The sequence below is a fragment of the Sorex araneus genome, chromosome 3, assembly GCF_027595985.1.
Source record: "Sorex araneus isolate mSorAra2 chromosome 3, mSorAra2.pri, whole genome shotgun sequence".
Taxonomy (NCBI): domain Eukaryota; kingdom Metazoa; phylum Chordata; class Mammalia; order Eulipotyphla; family Soricidae; genus Sorex; species Sorex araneus.
Window position 1 is genome coordinate 116285138 of NC_073304.1, and position 19407 is coordinate 116304544.

General features: G+C 51.1%; 2 protein-coding genes across 2 annotated transcripts in view; one reads left to right on the forward strand and one right to left on the reverse strand.

The window, feature by feature from the left end:
• Positions 1–6865, reverse strand: part of SAMD8 (sterile alpha motif domain containing 8) — a 56771-nt gene extending 49906 nt beyond the window's left edge. Inside the window, exon 1 of the mRNA XM_055131719.1 lies at positions 6682–6865. Coding sequence (XP_054987694.1) covers positions 6682–6834 — 153 coding nt within the window. The 5' untranslated portion in view covers positions 6835–6865. The remainder of the gene's footprint in view (positions 1–6681) is intronic.
• A 2000-nt stretch (positions 6866–8865) lies between these two features.
• DUSP13A (dual specificity phosphatase 13A) lies at positions 8866–13814 on the forward strand. The gene is made up of 4 exons (XM_004615449.2): positions 8866–9014; positions 9753–9970; positions 11745–11952; positions 13702–13814. The coding sequence occupies exons 1-3, from the start codon at positions 8866–8868 to the stop codon at positions 11942–11944; spliced, it is 567 nt and encodes a 188-aa protein (XP_004615506.2). The 3' UTR covers positions 11945–11952; positions 13702–13814.
• The last annotated feature ends 5593 nt before the right edge of the window (positions 13815–19407 follow it).

Consider the following 19407-nt stretch of genomic DNA (forward strand, 5'->3'; position numbering starts at 1 on the left):
TAGAGGAATTTTGAACAAGGCATAAAACTTGGGCTGGAGCGATAGCACAGCGGGTAGGGCGTTTGTCTTGTACGCGGCCGACCCAGGTTCGATTCCTCTGCCCCTCTCTGAGAGCCCAGCAAGCTACCGAGAGTATCTCACCTGCACAGCAGAGCCTGGCAAGCTACTTGTGGAGTATTTGATATGCCAAAAACAGTAACAAGTCTTACAATGGAGATGTTACTGGTGCCCACTTGAGCAAATCGATGAGCAATGGGATGACAGTGATACAGTGATACATAAAACTTATTGTTTTAGAAATTATTACTGATTTAGAGTACAGAACAATTTTTTAAAATCACCTCCAAGCTTTAAAAATTAACATCCATGTGCCCTTGGTTCAATCTCCAAATCCCCACTCCCCACCCCAACTCCATTGTGACATGTCACAAGGCAAAAATGGGAGATTTTCTTTTAATTATATAAAGTTAATATATTCCCCTTAACACAGAATTTCTCTATAACTCCAATCATGCTAAAATAAGCTTAAATCTTACTTAAGCATAATATTTAATATGCAAAGAAGACAAATTACAACAATTTGCAGATCCATAAACCACAGCACAAAGCTAATTATTATGAACACAAAAAGCCTAATCTACAAGTGTAAAAGAACCAGGGTTACTTTGGGCATTTAGCCCTGCAGTATTTGGGACAATGCGATTTTTTTATTCTATTAAAACATTTTATATATTTGTCTTTTAAGGGGCCACACAGGAGATGCTCAGGGGACTAAACAATACCAAGAATGAACCTGGACCTTCCTTAGGAAAAGCCTTCCGAGCTATTTCCCTGGCTCATCATTAAAAAGTTTTAATCCTAGGTACTGAGTGATGGAACAGAGTAGGACATTTGCCTTGCATGCGGTCGACCAGGTTCTGATCCCAGTTATCCCATCTGGCTCCCCAATCACAACCAGGAGTTAATTCCTGAGTGGAAAGCCAGGAATAATCCCTGAGCAAAGCCAGGTATGTGCCCCCTCTGCTCCCCAAAAAAAAGAAAAATTAAAATATTCTCACAACAAATTTTTTTATTTTCAGTTACACTAGGCAATACTCAGGAGCTCATCCTGCCCAGAATCAAACTTGGCTCACCACAGCATGCACCCCAGCACTGTGCTCTCTCCGGTTCATTCGTTTCTCACTGTAGCTTTCAAGATAGTTTAATTTTTCTTAGTAAGCACAAGAGTGTTTCCAAAACATCCATTTTAATCTGCCGTAGGTACAAAATGGCTTTTACAGCTGAATCAATTTGACCATCCATTTTTGAAATCTCAGCTTCGATTTTCTACTGTTTTGTTTTAATATGTTTTAGGGGCTGGAGACAGTAGGGAGATAAAATGCTTGCCTTGCATGTGGCCAAGCCTCATTCCATCCCTAGCACTACACCTGGTACCCTTAGCACTGCTAGGGAATCACCTGAGCACAGATCAAGGAACAGCCCCTGAGTACCACCAGGTGTGGCTCGACCCCTTTGTCCTAGTTGTCAGGTACAGCTAAAGCACACACCTTTTGCAGTTGCATATAAGTCTGTATCACATGCAGAACTCAGTGAATCAAAATCTTGACAGATAACATGGTCTAGTTTATATCCTTAGTTATAGTAAAAGATTTTAAATAACTATCAAGATTCAGTGCTAACTTAGGTGAGGGATTCTTGACGTAGAATAAAGAAGCCAATTATATAAAATTCTGATTCTTAATCAATAAAATATTTGGGTGGACTAGGAGTCTGACATATTTTTAGGTATGTTTTATCCCTATATCAAATCAACATATCAGGAGTGAGATACTGACTCAATATTTCAAGGTCCATTAGAATACTAAAATGTATATTGGATTTGGACTCAAAATTTAATGAATGGTTTTGGCAATCTTTGACTTTTGCTTTGGCAATCTTTGACTTTTATGCTCATATCATATTGATAAAATTAACATTGATTTAACTTGGTTTCAAACTAAAGCCAATTTTTCAGGCATTTCCAATAATCCAACAACACAATTTAATATAGTGAGATCCTATGTTTTCAGAGCTCATGGTTCTCACCTACTAGAATTTCTTGCCTAGCTGAATGGTTCACCACTTAAGGCTAGAAAATACAGCTCTATTCTGGTCCTGGGGGCCACCAGGGTTACACGTGGTGATGCTCAGCCGGCCATACAAAGAATGTATTTGATCCCTGACCTATCACCGTAGCCCTCTTACCAAGAATTTTGGTTTTGATTTTGGGCCACACCCAGCTGAGCTGAGGGTTTAAAGACTTAAGCTGAGCTCAGGGATCACTTCTGGTAGAGTTGGGAGCTATATGAGGTGTTAAGTATCAAACTTGGGTCAGCCACATGCAAGGCAAGCATCTTACCCACTGTATTAGCTCTCCAGCCCTCCCACTCGCCAAAAATTTTAAGAGAACAGAAAAGGGGTTAAGATAACTGAAAACTGATAATCACCTCTCTTGTTCTCTGCAACAATTCAAATGCCAACTAAGCCAACAGAAATTCAAGACATGGGGCCAGAGAGACAGTACAGCAGATAAGATATTTGCCTTGCAAGATCTTACCAGGTTTGATCCCCAGAATCCCAAATGGTAGCCACCCCCACCCCCCCCGTCCCCACTGTCCCTAGTACCACCAGGAGTGATCCCAGAGTGCAGATCCAGAAGTGAACCCTGAGCATCACCCAAAAACAAAAAAATTTAAGACAGATGCTGGGATGATAGTACAGGTACTAAGGTGCTTGCATTGAACATGGCTGACCAGGTTTCAATCCCCAGCATCCCATATGGTCCCCGGAACCCTTCAGGAGTGATCTATGTGCAAAGCCAGGAATAAGCCCTGAGCACCACCGGATGTGCACCACTCCTCCAAAAAAAAAAAAAAAAGTAAGACACTACATGGTCACTGCTTCCATAACACTTCTCTGAGGTACATATTACAAACACTATTTTATGGTGAAAACTGTTGGTAAAACTACTCTGTAAGTTTCCCTGATTCCTGCCATCCTAAGTAACAATCAAATGGATTTACTCCAGAATTAACAAAGCATTAAAAGACAGAAGATAAAAATCTAGATTCAGCTATAAACTCAGGCTTAAGACTCAGTGAAGATGTTGTATTTTACATGTAGGAGGCCTGGGTTTGATCCCCAGCTATACACGGTCCCCCAACCATCACCAGGAGTGAGAACTATCCCTGAGCTCTCCCCCCCCCCCTTAAAAATCTAGTGATGTAGGAGCAGTGTCTGAGGGAGGAGGGGCAACAGAAAAATTCACACCCAGGATCTATCACAAATCCTTATTTATATGCTGAAGGCAGATGACAGCAAGAAGGCAGATTGACAGAGGCAGCATGGAAGCACTAAATGAATTTTTCTAAGAGTGACTGACCTGTGTGCTCCTATTTTTAGTGAACTTTATTTCTCATAGCCAAGAAAACCACAAGACCTAAAGAATCACTGTCATGATGATATCTTTAGTCAAGTGATTCTTTCTGTTCTTGCCCAACTCTTACCCCTTTACGTATTACATGACACCCTTAGAGAAAAGAGGAAAAAGTTTCTCAAATCACATGCAAAAAAATAATTTTAAAAACTAACTGCTGGAACACAGTATGCCTAAAACTCAACTATGAATAATTTTGTAAATCAGGGTACTTTAATTAAAAAAAAGGAATACTTGAAATTAATTTTTTAAAAAGAATGTCAGACAAAAAATTTAAATGACAGAGATAAAGCATTTTGTAACTTATTATTACATTTTTAAATTATTATAAGGTTGTTCACAATAATTTATTATATCAATATTCCAACACCAATCCCAAAACCAATACACCCTATTTTGAGTATTGCCAACTGCCACACAAGCCTGCCCTATTAACAGGCCCTAAATAATTTATTTTGTATTGCTTGTTATTAATAATTCTTTTATAATGTCCAAAAAAGGTTTCCTTAGAGTAAAGTATGTGAAGATTGTTGTATTGAAGATTGTTGGAGCTTTCGAGCCCTTGTAATTCATTATTACAAATGATTATAAACACTTGGGGAAAAAAGTGGGAAAAAAAAATTAGAGATCATCCAAACTATAAAAAGCCAAACGGGCTGGAGCGGTAGCACAGCGGGTAGGGCGTTTGCCTTGCACTTGGCCAACCTGGGTCTGATTCCCAGCATCCCATGTGGTCCCTTGAGCACCACCAGGAGTAATTCCTGAGTGCAGAGCCAGGAGGGATCCCTGTGCATTGCCGGGGTTGACCAAAAAAGAAAAAAAAAAATCCAAACAAATTCAAAACAAATTGTCTATAACTTAGCTCATGCTATATTTTTCTTTCTATTAATGCTGAAATCTTTTCAAAAGAGCTTCTTAGGTAATACAGCAGTTTATATTCATCTCTTAAATAAAAGCTACATAAGTTTTGTATTTAAGAAGTGATTTCTCAGGGGCTGGAGTGATAGCACAGCAGGTAGGGCGTTTGCCTTGCACGAGGCCGACCTGGGTTCAATTCCCAGCATTCCATATGGTCCCCTGAGCACTGCCAGGGGTGATTCCTGAGTGCAGAGCCACGAGTAACCCCTGTGCATCTCTGAGTGTGACCCAAAAAAAGCAAAAATAAATAAATAAATAAAATAAAAAGTGATTTCTGGGGCTGGAGAGTTAGTGCAACGGGTAGGGCACTTGCCTTGCACATGGCCAATCCAGGTTCAATCCCTAGCACCCCAAACGGTCCCCAGGCCCTGCCAGGAGTAATCCCTGAGCACAGCTGGGTGTGGCCCAAAAATAGAAACAAAAGTGACTTCAATCTTCACTTATACCTTCATATAAAGAATAAGTGCATACATTTTTTTTTATTCATAGAGCCAGAAAGCACACCTTGCACATGGCCAACCGAGGTTCAATTCCCATTACTCTATTCAGGAGTCACTCCTGAATGAGTGACTCCTGAATGCAGAGCCAGTAGTAATTCCTGAGCATCACTAGGTGTGGCCCCAACAACAAAAAATTTCCATTCATAAGTTAATGGCCAGCGGCCATGACAGGTACTATTACTAACCCCATGTAACATGCCAGGCCTGAAGGTAAGAATCTTGAAAAATAGTTAATATGTCATTCTTATGAGACAGCATAATAATACTCACTAAAATATCTGCAATTCAGCAGTTTCTCAAAAACAATGCTCAAATTTCAATTCCAGAAGTCATGAAAATGCCTCTAACTCAGCCGTGGCAAAATTCTGAAAAACCATTGAGGATCTAATGATTAACAAAATAAAAATGCTTACAAGTAATTGCACAATGTTAGTAAGAGTCTGCAGAACAGACAGTGCTACTGAAATCAAAACTGATTTCTCTAAATATGTCTCCATGTTTTGCTACTGAAGCAATGATTTTACCAAATACAGACTTTCTTAAAGAAAATTACTCTTCCAGAAAAATGATTTTCTTTACAACTAGGTGGCTGAGAGACTGTCAAAGTGCACCAAAAATCGTCACTGTTAAGCAAGCTAATATAGAGACCTACAAATACATATGTCTGTCTTTTAAAAATTTTGCAATATTAAGATGTAACCTTAACGAAGTTTTTATCTTTCAACGTGGCCAACTATTTACTTAATTTAGCAAATCTTTACAAGATTGTTACTTAGGGGTACTTTTACGAAAGCAAGGTCGCTGGAGAATTTCAGTGTAGTAAAGGCAAAGAGAAATAAATAATGGTAACATTATTACCATTCTTCAGCTAAAGATGGCTTGGATGAATCTGTTACCTGTCACCTCCACGCATATCATATCGACTGTTTTTCTGAAATTATTAGTGCAATATATGCAAAATCATATTATAGTTGTCCCCACAAAAGTGTCTAAAATATTCGTCCAACTTGAAAAAGGACCAGCGGGATGGCACAGTGGGCTAAGCGCACGCTTCCCATGCAGGAGCACCGGCTTAGGTCCCTGGCACCACATGGTCGCCGGGACAGGGTGGTCACACGCCCCCCAGCACCGAGTGGGAGCAGCCCCCGGGCACTGCCACCCGGGGCCGGACCCCGAAACTTGAAATCAAGTTCATGTAATTAAAAGGCTCCTGGACGGGCGCTGGACTGACCTGGGGGGCCCTGAAGTTGCGGCGATCTCCCCGGTCGTTTTCTGTACCCCTTTCACCGGACATGGGCACTGGCCAGTGACCACTAAGTGCCGGCAAAATCTAAGTGTCCGGATGCCGGCTTTGAGTTTGACTCTTAAATTCGATTTCTTGCTGGCGTCCGCGGGCTCGGGAGCCGGCGGGGTGGGTCGCGCGGCGGGGCAGGGACCCCCGGCCGACGGGGCGCCCCTCCACTCCCGGGCAGCGCCCCGGAGCGCCCCGCGAGGCCCGAGCTCGCCGCTGGTGGGAAAGCAACGTGCACTGGAAAAAGAAACGCCAGGCCAAGAGAGCCCCCAGCCCCAGAGCGCTCGCGCCGGCGCGCCCCCAGGACGCTCTCCCGAGCCCCAGTGCCCTGCACGACGTCGCCCTGCGCGCAAATCAGTGCTCGCCGCGGCGCCCCCCGCCCCGGCGCCGGGAACGGGCCGCCGGGCCGCTGCGCCCCCCGCCCCGGCCCGCCGCCCCCGGCGCCCCCCGCCCGGGTTCCACCAACCGCCCGGCCGCCCGCAGCCCGGGTCCCTCACCTCGGCGCCCGCGTCCGAGCTGCCGTCCGAGCCGCCGTCCGAGCCCGACGCCCGCGGGGCCTCGCCCGAGCCCGGCGCCCCGAGCGGCGGGGGCGGAACCCGGGCCGGGGACGGCGACTGCAGGCGCGGACGGTGGCGGCTGCGCGCAGGCATCGCGCCGGCCCCGCTCTCCGCCGCGCCCGCAGCGGCCGCGCGGCGAACCGGAAGTGCTTCGGGGGGCGGGGCCCGGGCCGGAAGACACGCGCGGCTCCGGGCGGGCGCGAGGCGGGAACCAAGTCGGGGCCTGGCTGGGGCGGCGGGGGGCGCATGCGCGCAGCCCGGGGCCCGCCGCGGTGAAGCGGGGAAGGCGGGAGGAGGGTGGAGCGCGCCCTGCGGGGTCGCTGCACTAAGGCTGAGCGCTCGGCAGCCCCGCTTGCTTTGGAGGGCCCGCTCCCTTCCACGTCCACCCCCAACGATGGGGTCATCCTTTGTGAGCGTGTGTCTCTCTGGCCACTTACGCCAGATTTCATAAAAATAGCTAACAGAATCCACGTGCTAACTCTGCAGGGTATTTACAGCTCAGAAAAGCCAAAACATGTGCCAAAGTCAGAGCACCTCGGATTTTCTTGCTGCACCGCTTGTCTTCACCCTGAGGGATGTTCCCGTGACGCCCTCGCATTGGTATAAACCAATTCCTGGTCTTGCTTCCATTCAGTACGGGATAGTTTGCAGTCATTTGGGTGGGGCGGGGACCAAAGGTTCTGTGGTGGACACATGGCCTGGTTACTTCCATGGATTGACTGATGTGGCTTTTCTGGGCAAGCTGGAGTCAAGGTCCAGCTGGAAGTGTTCCCACAGCTTCATCAGGACCTTCCTTTCTTCGGAGGTATTGGGAGGGGCACACCAGGCTGTGCTCAGGGCTCACTTCTGGCAGGGCTCAGGGACCATGTGGGGCTCCCAGGACTGAACCCACTGTGTGCAAGCCAAGTTCCTTATCCCTCTTCTATCTCTCCAACCCCCGCATTTCTGAAGTCCCCCAAGAGCAGGTTGAGTCTCACCAATGCTCATAAAAAGCTCTAGAAGGACAAATCTAGAATCTGGTATCCATTTTTTGTTGTTGTTGTTCTAGAAAATAAAGCTCTTATAGGCAGAGAAATCCCCTTCCTGCCCCAAAAATGTTCCCGGTGACAGGTCCGTTTCATTTCCCAAAGAGTTAGGACAGCCTTCTACCCCCTTTTGATGTTACCTGGCCCATTCCTCCATTCTCTTTTGAGAAATCAACCCTTGTCATTATAGAATAATTGTTTAAACCCGTTAGATTAAGTAGATCAGGCCCTCCACACTTCCCTTCACATTTCTCAGGCTATAACTCAGAACATTTTTCCAGAAACCCACAATCTAGAGACTCCAATCTCTAGTCCCACCCAATTTGTGGCCCACCCAGACCTGCAGAGCTGCAACCCCCCTTTTCTCCCCAGTCATTCATCCTGAGAGCCAATACTTCCACCCTGGATCTCTACTTTAACTCAGTCCTCAGAATCAAGCCTTATTCAAGGTCAAAACTTAATCATCAGCAACTGGTTCTTAAGCAGCAACTACATATTATATGCCGAACACCCTTTGTTTCATTTCATCCTCACAGTTCTTTGAGGATGTGAGGATGGAAAAAAATGTAAAAAAAAAAGGGGAAAAAAAGGAAGAAAAAAGCTGGGGGTGGGGGCATGGATGTTGTTCTGAGCTTTTGCCCTGTATGCTGGAGAACTGGGTTTGATCTACCACCACCACCCCCTACACACACACACACACACACACACACACACACACACACACACACACACACACAGCTCAGGCTGGAGAAATAGCTCAACAGGCTGGAGTGCATGCTTTGCATTCAGGGGTCCTTGATCCCCTGCACAGCACTCTGAGCACCAGCAGGAACTCTCAGGTGTGGCCCCTGAACCAACAAATGAGACTGGGCAAAGTCAAGTGACTTGCAAAGGCATGTCTGATTCATATTGTCACAACTTGGAGATCGAGGGTGACTTAGGAAAACGTCCTGTCCTCTCTGGACGCCACTGTGGCTTGCTGAGTCACTTGCTCCTGTCCCACCTGTCCCCGCCAATCTCCGGGAAGGAGAATGATACTGGAGAGGCAGAGCAGAGTGACCGCAGAGACTGAGGGGCGGGTGGGTGGCCCAGGCTGCCCATGGCTGAGGCTTCACTGCCAGCGCTAAGCGGAGCAGCAGAGGACACCCCCTGCCCCAGCATCCTGGAGCTGGAGGAGCTCCTGAGGGCAGGGAAGGTCTCCTGCAGCCGAGTGGACGAAGTTTGGCCCAACCTTTACATAGGAGATGCGTGAGTGTCAGCTTGCCCAGAGTGTGTGGAAGTGCGGACCAGGAGAGACAGCTCTTGGGCTCTTTAGCAGCTTCACGGGTGAGAACACGGGAAATAGTTCGGCTTGGAGTCTTCTGGCCGCTCAGGGACTTCCTCTGGACCTGTCTGCTAGGGACAGTGCAGTGCCAGCTTGCGACCGCCAGGGGGAGCATGAAGTCAGCCTGCCATGAAGGAAAACCCCCAGAGGCTCTCTTCTAGGGTTCCAACCACACCCAGGCCAGATCTGGGGTGCGGCGAAGGTTTGGGGCTGGAGACGAGCAGGACAGCTCCCTTTCTGCATGCCAGCTTAGCTCGTCTAGAATCAGAATGGATGAGGAAGCCTGAGCTAAGGTGAATCAGGGAAGGTGTCACCTGTGAGCAAAGACAGATAGCAGGCAGGTCTGAAGTCCTGGGCAGGAGAGGCCGGATGTGCGTGGGAGGGCCTGGGGCAGGAAGGGAGGGGCAGCGGGACCCTGGGACGAAGCAATCCTTCCTTCCTCCGAGGCTGAGGCAGATCACTGCAGGATGCAGATAGCTCTAAAGATAACTCTGTCTGTCCTCACCTCCGGGACAAGAAAGTTCCGTGGGCGGGCTGTGAGCTCTGGGTCCCCTTCTGGCTTCCCTAGCCTCCTTTGGACCCTCTGATGCCGGTGTCCAGGGAAAGCCTCCTTCTGGGACTCCTGAGCACAGCCAATACCAATGTCCTTCCTCCCCCTTCAGGGTAACGGCCAATAATCGCTTTGAGCTCTGGAAGCTGGGTATCACCCATGTGCTGAATGCTGCCCACGGGGGTCTCTACTGCCAGGGAAGCCCTGACTTCTACGGCAGCAGTGTGAGCTACCTGGGGGTGCCAGCTCACGACCTCCCCAGTTTCGACATCAGTGTCTACTTCTCCTCCGCAGCTGACTTCATCCACCGGGCCCTCTGCACGCCTGGGGGTAGGACTCTGGGCTCACGTCCCCACGCTACTCTGCATATGGGGAACACGGCCCATTTCCCTCAGAAATCAGTGCCTCCCAGTCCTGGTTTGTGTGCCTGATGTGTGTGTGTGTGTGTGTGTGTGTGTGTGTGTGTGTGTGTGCATGTATTTTGGATGCACCAGGCAGTGCTCAGACGCTGCCCCCAGCTCTGTGCTCAGGGGTCACTCTCTGAGATGCTCAGGGAGGAATCATGATGGCATGACAGAGACTCAAAGCCAGGCCCCCTGCATGCAAAGCATGTACTCAGCCCTTGGCACTAGCTTCTGTCCCCCATCCTGAGGGTTTCTTGTTAGTTTTTGTTTTTATTTTTGCGTCACACCCAGCTTTTCTCAGGGCTTACTCCTGGCTCTACACTCAGGAATAAGTCCTGATGGTGCTGGGGGACCATATGGGATGCTGGGGATTGAGCCCGGGTCGGCAAGCACCCTCCCTGCTGTTCTATCTCTGCGGACCCTCCCGTCCCTAGTCTTTCAAAGGCCATAGGTTTTAAAAATTCCTTAGCTTGGTGCTCCAGCAATTTACACAAGTGCATTGCTTCCCAGATGGGGAAACTGAGACCTAGATTGTAAGGTCAACCCACAGGGTAGGGACCACCCTGGGGGCAGAAGTCAGGTGAGTCTTTGAAAGAGTGAAATCAACCCCCCCACCCCCCGCATCACTCAGCTGTAGAAAATCACCATGTGATACCTAGACATCTGATTTATTTCCCAAACAGATTTCAAACAGGAAAAATCTTCTAATTCCCAGGATACAACAAGGAGCCTGGGAGAGCTGGAGCTGTTTTGTGTTCACTCTTAGTGTCAGGCCTGCCCATTCCTGACCAGGGCAAGCTAATGTCTCTCTCTCTCTCGACTTCAGATGCTCAGCCAAGTAACAGACACTCATAGTGCCATAAGGAAGCCCCTTCCCCATGCACACTTAAAAAACAGTCAGTGCATGTCGGACATTTATTTGTTCTCCCAATAGCTATTTAGCATCTTCTCCGGGCAGTGCATTGGTCTGGGTACCGCGACCCTCCACTTAGGCAAGGCAGGGCCCCTGCCCTCATAAAACTCCCCAGCGTATGTGTGGTGAAGGGACAGTGGATTTGTGAGGTATTGAGAGTCTTCTGAGAGTGCACAGGTGAAGTAAGCTACTGGGGCACAGGGCGGGCGTAAGAGGGGGTGTGGCTTCCTGTGGCAATGGTACTCACTGTTGGGCCACATTCAGGAGGAATGAGCTGCTTGGTGATTAAGCGAGACTGCATGGCAGAAGATCTTGTGTGGGGTGATCATGTCTCAGCTGGAGACGGACAGAGGAGTGCTAGCCTGATTGGTCAGCCTGTGAGCAGGAGACGAGTTTTGCAGGACTTTGTTTGCTAAGATTAGACACCAGAAACCGACACAGCTCTAAGGAACGGGAAGTTTTCCAGTGCTGAAGGGCTGAGGGCTGGGTGGGATGGACGGAGAGGGGGCCACAGGGTCAGCAGGACTGGCTCACCTTAGCATGGGAAGCCATGCTAAGGACTTTGGGCCCCATCCTGAGGGCTGCCACAGCAAGAGCGTAGACAGGTCCGTCCACCTGGGTGTTGGCAGATCCATCTGATGGACCTGGACACAGATGCCCACCAAGGCTAGACCTACCTGGCTGGATTTTCTCCCAGACAGAACAGGAAAAGGAACTGGGTTCTCCTGGCAGCCCCAAGGTGGCTCAAAGGGAGAGAATGGGTCACTGACCACTCCTGTCCCCCCAGCCAAGGTCCTGGTGCACTGTGTGGTGGGGGTGAGCCGCTCTGCCACGCTGGTCCTGGCCTTCCTCATGCTGCACCAGCACCTGTCCCTGCGCCAGGCCGTGGTCACTGTGAGGCAGCGCCGGTGGATCTTCCCCAACCGCGGCTTCCTCCGTCAGCTCTGCAAGCTGGACCAGCAGCTGCGAGGCGCAGGCCGGAGCTGAGGGCCCAGGTGAGGACTGGGTGGAAATGAGAGGTCGGCAGAGGGGCATCGGATGTGTGGGACATGGGGTGGGCCCTGTTCAGAGGCTGCTTCTCAGGGCTGCGTGTGGCCAGAAGTGCCGGAGGAAGGGGACCTGGCTCACTCCCCAGGCCGCCAGCCTCCCCTCCCTGACCCGAGGGTGCCACGGGCCCTGGTGGAAGTCATTCCCCAGTAGGTCTTTTCCTGCCCCCTCTCCCAGACTCCCCTGGGAAGACCAGGAAGGCCCTGAACCCCAGCACGGCCAGTACCTGAGGGCTTTCCTCTGCGTCCATCCCCTAGAGTCAGGCCCTTGTGAGGTTCCTGGCACCGCAGCCTGGATCCAGCCTTAACCAACTTGTGCCACCACCACTGGCAAGGAGCAGGGACAGGAACTCCTGCCACCAGCCAGGACCCCCACCCACCTCCCAGCTGCGCAGAAAGGCCGCCCGTCATCACGCTAACACCCAGCACCTCCCCCGCACCCCCACTGGCCCCACTTCCAAACTCAGAGGTGTCCAGAGACCCAACCCAAGCTCCAGCCCTCTCTGGCCCTGAGACCCCTTCAAGGTCTCGTCAGGCTCCTTCCCGCTTCCGTCACCCTCGGCCCTCCTGCTCCAGGGCCAGACGGTCATAAGGATGCCTGAGGGCCGGAGGGGGGGGGCCCAGCACCGCCTCTGGCCACGCCACTTTGCTCCGTCCCCCCATTCCCAGGTGCCCAGCAGGAGCTGGACTCCCAGCAGCGACACTTCCCAGGTTTCTCAGGCTCCTGGCCTTTCAGTTTCTTGGGCGACACCCGGGTTTTCATCCATTTCTTCTGGAGGAGGCAGAAGTGTCTTTCTTGTGGGGCTCAGCCCAGCATCAGTTGTGAGGGAGCCACCAAGTGCTCTGCCTACAGTGCCCTCAATTTTTAGAGCTCCAGTCCTGGGGCCACTGGGTATGCTGGGAACCACCAAGTGCCCACACCCTATGGCTCATCCAGGCTCTGCCTGGCCCCGTCGGCCCAGTGCCCACTCCTCAGAGACTCGTGTCCTTTGGGGCCATCAGCTCAGGGAGGCACCACACACCCTGCTTCCTTCCTCTCACCTCAGCCCTGCCTCAGGCCGACCCTCCACCCCTGGACTCGGTGTGGGGACGGCGGCTGGGCGCAGCGGGCAGAGCGGCAGATCTCTTCCCGCCAAGAGCTTCCAGGCAGGGCTGCATGTCTGTCCACCCCACCCACCCACCCATCAGAGCTGTGATGACTGAACCCCTTTTCTCAATCCCTTCCTGCTGCCGCGGGGAGGAAGAGAACAGTCTGCACACTGCGAGGTTTCCTTTAAACACGCTTTAGGGACCCAGCAGCAGCCGCTCTCAGATGGCCCTGGTCACCCCCTTCTCACCCTCGCCCCTTAGACACCCTGACCTCAGACTCTCTCATCACGCTGCTGACCTGGACAGTCTGCTGGGCTATAGAATTGCGTCATCTGGCAGACAGTCTGTGCTAGTGGGAGCCCAGGAATTATGCAGTGCACAGCCCTGGTAACCGTACCCAGCGGCCCCAGTACTGGAACCCTGAAAATTGAGGGCACTGTAGACAGAAAGAAGCCTATTCTCTCTCCCAGCACCAGGCCTCACCTCACACAGAAGCTCAAAGAGGACTTGGGCGTAAGAGGCAGCTCTCCTTGCGCCCTGGTGTGCCTCAGCCCATCTAGACCGGGCTGACTTGCTTGTAACCCAGAACTCCTCTCTTATCCCCTGCAGAAGTGGGCCACGTTACCTGCCTTGAGGCTCTGCCCCCTTGCCTCCCTGGTGGCTCTGCTGGTGCTGTTGGAAGTTCTGGGCCAGGCAGATGCGCGGGAGACGGTGAGAGCCCGCAGGCGGTTCTTCTGGCTTCGAGCCCGCCCCTCTAGCTGTTTGCTCCTGAAGCCGGCGCTTCCTCTCAGCCACTGTCTTCAGCCCCCAAAGGTAGGAGCAGCCTGTGTCCTGCCCAGCCCTGAGATCTGTGTGGCTGGGACACTTGTGAGCCAGACACGTCCAGAGGAGGAGGAGGGGAGGGGATGCTGGGTCTCTTGATAGCTTCTGCACGCAGCATACTCCACTGGTCTTTCCCGGGCTTAGGGGGCGTCTGATCAGCCTCCCCACAGCTCACACTTCAGGCCCAGGGTCAGTATGGCTGCAGGTTTACACATGTCTGTGTGTGTCAGTCCCCTGGGGAGAGCGGAAGGGAGTTTGATGTATGGGTGTATGAAGAGGGTTTCAGGATAGCAGGGAGGTGCAAATCTAAGGTTTCCACCTGAGTCCTGTTAGCCTGGGGAAGGCCTTAAAGACCACTTTTCTAGCCTCCAAGGACAGGGGGTGGCCAGGAATGCCCCTGAGAAAGTGGGGGCTTGACAGAACGTCAATCCCTGGTACTACATATGGTTCCTCCCAATTCCAGCAAGAAGGGATTCCTGAGCACAGATCCAGGAGTAATCCCTGACACTACCAAGTATAGTCCAAAGAAAAAAAAATAGCAGGAACAATATTCAGGAGAAAATTGATAACTGATAAGCCAAATCCAAGGACTTTTCAGGGTTTATAAGTTTATGAGAAATAAGAGAAATACTGTGGACTATGTGGCAGAAACAACAAGGGGGAAGGAAGGAGGGAAGGAAAAAAGGAAGAAAGGATGGAAGGAAAGAAGAAAGGAAAAATGTTAGGCATTTCAATGAGGACTTAACTTTGATGTCACTGCATGCAACATGCATGTTACATGTTTTAAAAGTCTATGGAATGGTGCTAGAAAGGGCTCTGAACCTGGTGGCCATTTGTCTGGAAAGCAGAGTGATCTGACAGGTCAGGCCAGGCACTAGAAAAGATCTTTGGGGAAGATCAACAAGATGAAAAGTTAGAAAATTTCCACCCAGATGCTTCCTGACAAGCCACTACTCCAAGCGTCCTGCAGGCTGGGGATGTTGGGTCCGGGCCATCGACAGCCCGTGAAATCCTGGGGTCTACACCTGATGCATGATGGGACAGATATAGGTGTTTCTGTTGACTGCCTGGCAGTCTGTCTGTACTGTAACTCATGAATGATGTTACAAATATTCAAATGGCCATTGGCAGAAAGACACTTCCCCGCTTAGCTAGAGTTAAGCCATTCACTGTTGATGAGGTGTTAGGACAGCCTTGCAGCTTAGAGCTTGCTCCAAAACTTTTAGGTCATCAAGATGCTCCAATGGGAAGTAACGCTTTCAGATAACACTTTCCAGAGGAAGCTGTTGACAGGAACCTGGTGTTGATGAGTAGGGAGGAGACGAGATCTCTTCCATTTAATGTGGGTCAACGGACTTGATACCATGCTGTACTCTGCTAAGTGAGGCCAGTGACGATGAAGACTCCAGGGAAGAACATGGTGTTGCCTCCCCTGGACTGACTGGTCATTCAGAGCTGAGTGCCCTGGAGGAGATCTGCGTCAGAGCATGCGTGGTGCTGTGCACAGACTGGGCATTGCTCGGGTGAGAAGGGACCCTAGAGGGATCACCCACCCTTTATTTGCAGGAAGTGTGTCCACTGCCTGCAGGTGAACTCGCTGCACAGCCGCTTCCCACTGAGCCAGGTGCTGCCGTGTACGGTGGCGAGACCCGTGGGAAAATTCCGAGGCAAGCTAAACTCTCGTCCGTTCAGGATGCCATGTGGGAGTAGGGGCACCAGCAGCCACTTGTCATTGGTGCAGAGAGAGGTGGTTTGAGAGGGACGTGTTCTTCAGTGTCGTGTCCAGCTGAAGAAAGGAGCCACACAATTTCCATGAGAGGGAAGTGCTTGCAGAGCCTGTCAAGACTGGATTGCTGGGGCTGGAGTGAAAGCACAGCGGGTAGGGTGTTTGCCTTGCACACGGCTAGACCCGGGTTCAATTCCCAGCATCCCCTATGGTCCCCTGAGCACCACCAGGAATAATTCCTGAGTGCAGAGCCAGGAGTAACCCCTGACTCAAAAAGAAAAAAAAAAAAAACCAAGACTGTGAATTGCTGAGACTAGTGTTTGTGCGCCCTCTTCGAGATCAGAGTACTTTTCCTCCACTGGTTGCAGGCAAAAATATAGTCATGTACAAGAGGAAGATAAATGTCTCCTTTAGGGAATGGGGAGGTAGATAATAGAGAAAGTGGGATGCTCGCCTGGCATGCAGCTGACCCGGTCTGACCAGGTTGGATCCCTGGCATCCCACACAGTCCTCCTGGAGAGAAGGTCCCTGGGCATAGAGCCAGGAGTAAACCTGAGGATTGCTGGGTGTAGCGCTAAAACCAAACAACAACAAAAAAAGTTTCTTTGATTTTTGTTTTGTTTGTTTTTGAGACACACCCAGCAGTGCTCAGGGCTCAGTGCTCAGGAATTACTCCCGAAGACTCAGGCAACCCTATAGGATGCTGGGGATAGAAACTGTGTCTATTGTGTGCAAGGTAAGTGCCCTACCTGCAGTACTATCCCTTCAGCCTCTACTTTTCCCCCCCTTTTAAAAAAAGAATCTTTAATTGCTGTGGCTGAAAAAAAATTCCAGCAATTCATACTCAATAAGCCAACACTTTAGGAAACTATCTGAAAACTTTAATTATTATTACCCTGAAAATGAGGCTCCTTCAAAAGGGAAACTCTGAGAAGATGTCACTCACGTGTACTTAATCTTCATGAAAAGAAATTCTGATGTCACTCTGGCTTGCAGGAGTGGAAGGCGATCACCATCTCAGGCACAGAGCATGACTCTGGCGGTTGTGTTGTCTCCCGCGGGAGTGTGTTAGGAGACTATTTTAGACCTGCTCATGATAAAATCCAGAGAATCAGAATGGAAGTCCACACAGTCTTCGTCTCTCTGAAATAGTGCTGCGGCCACAGTCATGGAAAGATCTAGCAAAGCAACAAACAGTAGATTGCACGCAAACGAGATAAATTGAATTAAATGTTGCTTTCTCAAAACTTTGAGGTGTTCTACCATTAGCATTTTTATTGTTCATTCTTTTGTTATTTATTTTGATTCTTGGACCACACCAGAGATCCCCAGGGGTCACTTCTGACAGTGCTCAGAGAACCATGCAGTGCCAGAGAGCACCCGGAGTCCTGCATGCAAAGCCTGTGCTCAGCCCTTTGTCTCCCCATCCTAGCGTCCGTGTTTTTTAAACTCACTCAGCATGAAATTATAATTCACAATATTGTGATTTTAAAAAATACACTTACTATTGTAATAGTATAATATTATAATAGTACGCTTATTTATTTATTTATTTATTTATTTATTTATTTATTTGCTTTTTGGGTCACACCCAGCAATGCACAGGGGTCACTCCTGGCTCATGCACTCAGGAATCACCCCTGGCGGTGCTCAGGGGACCATATGGGATGCTGGGATTTGAACCCGGGTCGGCCACATGCAAGGCAAACGCTCTACCTGCTGTGCTATCACTCCAGCCCCGTGTACGCTTACTATTATAATAGCATTCTTACTATCATAATAGTATAGTTCTGCCTTGAACTATACCTACAAACTATTTGTCCTGTTGTTGCCAGTGAAAACCAGTCATGTAAATCTCTACTCCAAACCTCACTGACACTTTTGTCTTCCCACCTGCCCCATCTAAATTAAAAAGAAAAAAACTTTTTGTTTTTTCATTCACACCTGGTGATGCTCAGGGGTTACTCTTGGCTCTGCACTCAAGAATGACTCCTGGCGGGGCTCAGGGACCCTGTGGGCTGCGGGGATCAGACCTGGACCAGCTGCATGAGCCCCCACCTGCCCCTTCTAGGTTTTAATCCTGGGCCAGTTCTGTAATCCTCGGATCCCAGCCAAGGGCCCCGGACCAGGTTCTGATCTGGCAGTGTCGCAGTTTGTGTTTGATGGGGGCTCATCTCTTCCTCTTCCTCTTCCATGAAAGAGACCCTGGGCTCTAACTCTGCCACATGCCCCACAGTCCTGACGGTCCAGGGTGCTTTTGGAATGCCTTATTTTCCATCTCCCTTCTCCCCAAGCACCGTCGACCTGCGACTAAACACTGACCACAGCCCAAGCGCTGTCCGGCCGCCTGTCCTCCTGAAGGGCCAGGTGGCCGCTGGGCTCAGCACCCACCAAGCCATTGACTGGGAGTGGTGGGGGGAGCCCAGAGCTGCAAGGGCCACATCATGCTTTATAATTATACTCAAATCAAAAAATAGACACAGCCTCAAGTGTGTGGAGACAGACAGTTGGAAAAGGACAGCAGCAAGTGCCCGTCAGAAATGACCACGGCCCGGCGCGGACACCCCTACCGGTGGGTGAGCACCCCACTTCCGGGGGTCCAGGGAGCATGCCGAGTAAGAAGGCCTGGGCTCCTGTGCCTGCATGCTGCTGGGGGTCGGGCTAGAGGATGGGGACACCCAGAGAGCCCGGGGCTTGGCCTCTGGCTCCAGCTCAGGGACGGGGCGCACCATGTAATCTCTTGGAGCCCCAGTCCCTCCACCTGTACCATGGGGGCAATTATATTACCCACCTTAGATGGGTACTGTGGGGCTTGGGGGAGAAATGTAAGCACTCGGCTCTGCCTGGCACATCCCTGCTTATGGAGTGAACATAATAGTAATGATTATTTTTGCTGGACTGAGGAAGAAACATCAGGGGGAAAGAGACCAAAATTGGAAAGCTGGGGGGATTCCCCTTTACCCGAGGCGGGTGGGTGGTGGGTGGGGTGGGGTGGGGTGGGGTATCTTTCTTTCATGATCTCAGAATTCTCCCAGCAGCCCCGTGGAGGGGTGGGCTAAGAGGACCACACAGAGAACGTCCCCCCTGGCACTCCCTCTCCGGCTGCAGAGACGCCCCTGCCCGCGCCCACCTCCTGAGCTGCCTTTTGCTGGGCCCATGGTCCTGCCTGGTCTCCACGGGGAGAGAGGCCAGAGGGTGGGGGAACCCCAGGGCCAGCAGCGCCCAGCTGTCCTGCCTGAGGTGGCCCGGGGCAGCGGCGCGTGGGTGCTGGGGGGAAGCTGGGAGGGAGATGCCGGCGGGGGAGTGGGGGAGAGCACCACAGAGAGGAGTGGCTGGGCAGGGCTGGGCCCATCACCAACAGCGACACAGGATCCGGTTCTCATGGGTCGATGGGGCTGTTCGGTGGGAGAGAAGGTGAGGCTGGAATGAAGGGGAGAAGGCCAGGCCGTCCCTGGGCCTGCAGGGTGGTGGACTCACGTCTCGCCCCGTGCTGGCCGGCGGGAGAGGCAGGGCAAGGCCTGGGGGTGCAGAAACCCGAGGAGCGGCCACAGATCGAGCATGAGTCACTGGGCATGAGGCTGGGCCGGACTCTGGCTGCCACGGTGGGCTGGGCTCCCTGCAGGATGACAGATGGAGGGGCTACAGCCAAGAGCCCGACAGGTCCCAGATAAGGGACAGCCCTCTGTCCACAGGAAGGCCCCTTCCGCAGGCTGGGCCCGGGGCATGGACTGTGAGCTCCCAATTTTGCCCCCTGTGCTGGGGCTCCA

Excerpts from the sequence above, each read along its gene's own strand:
- DUSP13A (XM_004615449.2), top strand. The coding sequence starts at position 8,866 with ATGGCTGAGGCTTCACTGCCAGCGCTAAGCGGAGCAGCAGAGGACACC. Across the intron at positions 9,015-9,752 it reads AACCTTTACATAGGAGATGC|GGTAACGGCCAATAATCGCT; the intron begins GTGAGTGTCAGC and ends CTCCCCCTTCAG. Across the intron at positions 9,971-11,744 it reads GGCCCTCTGCACGCCTGGGG|CCAAGGTCCTGGTGCACTGT; the intron begins GTAGGACTCTGG and ends CTGTCCCCCCAG.